Below are 6,157 nucleotides of genomic sequence, written 5' to 3'. Positions count from 1 at the left end.
ATTTCAGATAAACTTCACCTAGCTCTTAGCTAGATACACTTCACAAAGCAGAAATGGATCTTTTAGTTCCCTATTTATTTGATTTATTTGTATTATTTATGATGAAGCTCCAACATGGAATTTAGAGATACTGTTTAATCTATTGTTGTCATCCCATTGCTATCTTCTTCATAATGACCACCATCACAAATATCACTATCACGACCATTATCATTTTATCAATCTTCATGATCATCACATTCCTCATATACCATCAGCATTAGTTTCATTTATTTACCCCATCATCATCAAAATCATGTCACCATACTCCTTGTCATAATTATCATCACCATCATCTTGTTAATCTTTACCATTATCATAGTCATATTTCTCTCCATTCTATTCATCGCCACCACGACAATCACAATCACCACCATTTATCATCACATTATTGACTTTTACCATCATCAGTCACTGTGCTTATTACCATCATCTCCAACTTTTTAACCATTTCTAAAATCACCACCATTAAAATAATAATCATTAACATCATAATCATTTTTTTCATCGTCACCTAGCATTATCTTTTTTCCCATCATCACCTGTATCACCATTATCACTGGTCATCATCCTCATCACCACTATTACCATCATTGTATCATCATCAACATTATCACCATTATTATCATCAATGAACTTCTTTCTTGATCCCTCTGAAGCCAAACTCTAGCTGTGCTCCCTTGAAAGTCATTAAGGAAAAGGGCCATATTCTATTACATTTATTGAACTCTGTTGTCAGAAGAAAATAAATCAAAGATGGCTACGCTTAATAAATGACCAGAGTCCCCACAGTTCCTCTTCCAGGGTTCTGTTGGCTTCAATGAATAGTTCATGTCACTTACATTCCCTCTGGCCTGTTTCTGATGGAATAGTTTGTGAATCATTTTGCACCTGAAATAGATTTGATGTCCTAGACTCCTAGTTAATGTATTTATTTGGGAATGGAAGTGACCACAAGACAGGGAACAGAGACATCTTAATGGTTACGGGGATCAATCTGAAGAGGCCAGAGCACAGACAAGTCCCTTCTGCTCCTGCCAATGAGGACTGAAACACAAGAATGTTGAGTGAAGAAAGGTGGCAAGCCTGCAAACCCTAATTCTAGATGAGGCATCTTCTGCAGACTTCTTTTGTCTTGTGAGGTGACTGACTCATTGTCATGCTTAGAGCTTTGTTTTCCCCTTGGCTTTTTTCTTATTCACATTTAAGTGACCCTAAAGAATTTGTCAAAATCCATACACTATCAACTTATATTCAATGGTGAAGTAAAAATATTTGGAAATTGACAACCTCTTCATACCACTGTGTTTTGTCTTGTTTTTATTCTTTTTGTGTGCACTTGTGGAAATACATGTGTGAATATATATGTGCATGTGTATAAGGGCCTGTGTGTGTGAGTACACTTGTGTAAACATGTGGGCAGAACTTCACCAATTGCTCTTTTATCTTAATCTCTAGGCAGGGTCTCTTAATCAAACCCAGATCTCACTGATAGAACTAGTCTTTCAAGTTTACCCCATGGATACCTTGTCTCTGCCTTCTGAGACTGAGATTACAGAGTTACAGCCATGCTTATCTGGTATTTGTTTTAATTCTGGGTATCCAAACTCTAGTCATCTTACTTGTTTAACAAGCACTATTGATGAGCATTCTTTTATATTGTAAACCAGGTATTTTGTGGCTTCTTTAGAATAAATAATCCAAGCATTGACCAAATATTGCCTGAGAGTTTTCCTAATGTTTGTCTAAAAACTGACAAATAATAGATGACATGCAGTGTAGTATTGGAGGGTTGGGGCCTCTTTCTATTACAAATTTGCCCAGAATGTTTGTATGAAAACTGACAAATAATTAGATGGTGTGCAATGTAGTATTGGAGGGGTGGGTTTCTTTATATTCCAAATTTGCCATGACATTTGGAATTTCCTCCAATAAACTTTCAGTGGAAACATTATCAGCATCCCATGACAGTTACCTTGATCTAAGATGTCATGAATTCTCATTGTAACATTCCTCATTTATTAGTGTGAATATTCTACCACTATCAAATTTCCAAATAGAAAGGGAAATGTGAATCTGTGCTATTTTTCCTTTTTATCTATTTCAAAACAAATAACTGGTCTTTCAAACCCCTTCAAAGGTGACCAGTGAAGCCTTGGGAGTATAGATTTTGACTTTACATCAATATATTTTGAGCACATGTATAACTTTGATATATTTCCATCATTCCTACTTTGCTACAGATGCACACATGTATTGAATATTCTACTAGAGTTTTATTTTGAGCCCCAACCACGCAAATTTGAAGGCACTTGTGAATCTGTGGCACATTATCCTTCTGTTTTCTTCACTAGAAAAGCTTTGCTTATTTCAGTTTTGGTCTGGAATGTCCCCTGGAGGCTTATGTATTTGAGGTTTGATCTCCTTTTCTAGTTTTATGATTGTTGCTGTAATAGAATGTGCTGACAAAAGCAACTCAGGGGTGAAAAGGGTTTTATAGCAGCTTACGATTCCAGGATTCAATCCAACAATGTGAGGAAGCCAAGACAGGATTTTAAACAGATAGTCACTTTACAACCACTGTCAAGAATGGAGAAAAACAAACACATACAGGCTTGCTTACTTAGTTGTGTTGAGCTTAGTTTCTCCACCATTATACACTTCATGATTCTAGGGAATGGTACTACCCACAATAGGCTGGGTCTTTTCACACTAATTAACTTAATTAAAACAATCCTACAGACATGCCCACAGGTCAAATAAATGTAAACAATCTGTCACTGAGACTCAAATCAGGTGGTTCTTGACTGTGTCAAGCTAACAAAGCTAACTGTTACAGCCCCCAAGGTAGCAGTATTCAGGTGGGGCCTTTGAAGGTGACCAGATGATAAGGGCTCTGACCTCTGTATTGATTGGTTTATAAGTGGATGGTCTGTTGGGAGGTGATTAAAAACTCATTAGGTGAAACTTAGCTACTGGGACCCTAAGAGCTGTATCTTCTCCTCCCCCTCCCTCTCTCCTTTCCTTCCCCTCCCCATTCTCTGTCCTTAACTCATGTCCCCCAGCCACAATATCCTGCATCACCATAGGTCATAGAACACCAGAGCCAAGTTAGTATGGATGAAATTGCTGAAATTCCTCTAACATTTGCAAGCACTTGTTTACAGTGGGGAGGGGTCTGCCTAACACAAGGGGTGATCATGGGGAAGATAGTGAACGTGGGGAAAGTAAGGAATAAACTCATAAAAATGTGCCTGTTTATTTCTGCCTCTGCAGTGCTCCTATTCGTAGTCCTTGAACTTTGACTTCCTGCAGGCCTGCTTTTCTATCCACTGCCACACCACACACTGTGTGTCCAAGTCTCTGTTTTCCAGATCTTTTAAAAACTTCTCACAGCTAGGTGAAACCTCCCATAGGAGAAGAAAACCCATGAACTAATTTGTACCAAAGAAAACGTCCATAATTACAAAGGTTCAATATGTTCACTGTCTTCCTAACCAACTCCTATCCAGATTCAAATTTTAAACTCAATTTTGAGATCCATGGGAATCTGGGTTTAATTGCTTTATTTCAAAAATGTATTAATCTTCTTTCTTTTTTTTTGGTTTATTCAAAAAAATTATTGAACAGCTAAGGATACAAAGGTATTAAAACATGGTAAGAGATGAGGCATATGCACAAGTGTAGACAGCAGTAAAGTTCTCTGCATCACAAGTGTGAAAGAAAAATGCTTTAAGAAAACAAGAGATTGCTTCCAGCGTGCAAGGGTGAATGGATGGCCAATCAGGAAAGGGGATTGAGATTAAATAGAAGACTTCAGTCTGGATTGTTGATGGTACTCAGTATGGACTATATTTGTTTCTCCTTTTCCTCTTTCCCCATCTTTGGGCTTAATTTACCAGTAGTGCCCAGGAATGTTCAATGCACTTTTTCTATACTTGCTTGCATTTTTGCCTTAATGTCTTCTACAGAACTAGATCCTTTTGGAGTTTTAGAGGTTTTTTTCCTGTTTTTTGAAGGACTCTTGACCCTTTGATCTTGGTGTTGATGGTTTTAAGTCTTTTCCATTTTGGTTTGATTTTTGTGCATTTTTGGCTGGGGTATCTCGTACAGATTTCTTCACTGGAACTTTTTCTTCAGCTTCCTCATCATCAAAATCATCGTTGTCATCATCTTCATCATCCTCATCATCCTCATCATCTTCATCATCATCCTCATCAAGTTTTACTTTTGTCTGTGGAACCTTGTTGCCACCTCCAGGAGCAGATCGCTTTCCAGACATACTCAACAGCTCTACATCCTCCTCATCTTCATCTTCTGACTCTGCATCTTCCTCTACAGCTACTAGATGCTGTCCACTAATGTGCACAGGCCCAGAACCACACTTCAATCTTAAGACCACAGGGGGTGTTATTTCAAATCCCCCAAGAGAAACTGTTGGCTGTACAGACATTTTCAAAGTTGCCAGTGTTACTTTAATTGGACTGCCTTCATAGTTCATTGCTTCTGCCTCTGCGATGTGTAATTTGTCTTTTGCCCCAGCACCTAAACTAACCATTCTTAGTGATAACTGGTGCTCATTCTCATCATTATCTACCTTAAAATGATAATCTTTGTTGGCTTTTAGTTCACAGCCGCAAAGGTAGTTCTGAGGCCTTAGAGGGCTCATGTCCATGTCCATGGAGTCTTCCATGAGGTGAAGGCGCATTCTTCGGTGGCAGAGAAGTCGGACGGAGTGTTCTGCCTGCTGCTCCTCAGAACAGGCACGCAGGGCAAGCTTCTTTCTTTTCTAAAGATTTTCTGTATTCTTTTCAAACCTCTTGGACTATGTCTTCAATATTGTTGGAACAATCCTTTGCTTTGCAGTTTTTAAATTCTATTTCCTTTCTCAAAGAATTTATATTACTTTGGAACTCATGGAGTTACTATCACCAAATACATCTTAAAAATACTTTTCATATTGTTTTTAACTCTTGCTTAAGCAGATTTATTGGTCTAAAGTAAGATTTTTCTACTAAATTGTACATTGAAAAAATAGATATGAGTTATATTTTACATGTTACAGAGTCAGGTATACACAAGGTATATTGTATCAAAAGCAAAATACTGATGGATGTTTCAAATAAGAATAAGGGTCTGGGAGACAACTAAAAATTATTCTGGAACATTCCATGAGCCAAAAGATTGATAAGCATTTACACCGACCCCTGCTCAGGAATATTTCCGTCTGTGAAGTGTTTGTTGTTTAAACTTCCATGCAGTAACTCAATATGTCTGGTGAGACCAGCCTTCACATCACTGTGCCTGTCTTTGGAAAGTTTATATTTTCCATCATTCCTTCTGCTGTGTGTGGATTACCAACTGCACATACTGTTCATATATCTTTTAGCTGTCTAACAAAGAATGTACCTAATCTCTTCAGGAAAATTAAAATCTTGGCTCTTTTCTAAGTTAAATTAAGTATTGGATGCTGAAGCAACATTATGTTAGGTGAAAAGACGTCTTGACAGCAAATGATTATCTAAACTTAATTTAAAACTTATCTACTTCCCTATTGCCAAATTTTATGCAAGATCCTTTCTGGATTCAGTAAAAACCCTTCATCCATTCATGAGATATTATGCTTTCAGACTAAAATTTTGCTGTAATTATAAATAGTAGCCTCTAAACTCTGAGCAGAATTATAAACTGGTTTGCATGGTTTTCTTGAGAATAAATGAGAATATGTCTATTAATCCAAGGAAGAGCTATAATATATTAATTGTGTCTAGTACTCTAGTCTAATTGGTGAGCCACTGACTTTATTAGGATCAGAGGCACACAATCCAGTCACCTTCAAATGCCTCACTTCAGAACACTACTGCACTGGGGACTGTGATTATTCACTTTGTTAACTTGACACAATCAAGAATCACATGAATAGAGAGTCACGATGAGAGATGGTCTCCATTGGTTATTGCTGTGAGCTTGTCTGTGAGAATTTTCTTAATTAAAGGACTCAAAGTCAGCTGCTTCACCAGTTGAGATGACCCAAAGTGGGTAAAGATTTATGAAACCTACGTCCTTGAGGCTCCTTGCCTAAATTGCAGGTAGTGCCACCGAAGATCCTCATCTCCCC

The 6,157-nt window shown here is 37.7% G+C and overlaps 1 protein-coding gene across 2 annotated transcripts; it reads right to left on the bottom strand.

Annotated features, from left to right (window-relative positions):
* Positions 1-4,030: 4,030 nt before the first annotated feature.
* On the bottom strand, positions 4,031-4,732 carry LOC121441220 (nucleophosmin-like). Of its 2 annotated transcripts, XM_041642374.1 has the most exons (2): positions 4,151-4,732; positions 4,031-4,069 (listed from the first exon to the last, which is right to left on the bottom strand). In XM_041642374.1, the coding sequence occupies exons 1-2, from the start codon at positions 4,730-4,732 to the stop codon at positions 4,031-4,033; spliced, it is 621 nt and encodes a 206-aa protein (XP_041498308.1). The 2 variants fall into 2 exon arrangements, with proteins under 2 accessions (XP_041498308.1, XP_041498307.1); XM_041642373.1 differs by having other exon boundaries at positions 4,031-4,732.
* Between the last annotated feature and the right edge of the window lie 1,425 nt (positions 4,733-6,157).

The sequence above is a fragment of the Microtus oregoni genome, unplaced genomic scaffold (assembly GCF_018167655.1).
Source record: "Microtus oregoni isolate MIOR12 unplaced genomic scaffold, Mior012 000074F_001, whole genome shotgun sequence".
NCBI classification, from domain to species: domain Eukaryota; kingdom Metazoa; phylum Chordata; class Mammalia; order Rodentia; family Cricetidae; genus Microtus; species Microtus oregoni.
Note: the sequence above shows the minus strand (reverse complement) of the source record. Positions and strands in the feature narration are given on the sequence as shown.

Bases quoted from the DNA above. Each gene is read 5' to 3' on its own strand.
- LOC121441220 (XM_041642373.1), bottom strand. From the start codon at position 4,732: ATGGAAGACTCCATGGACATGGACATGAGCCCTCTAAGGCCTCAGAAC.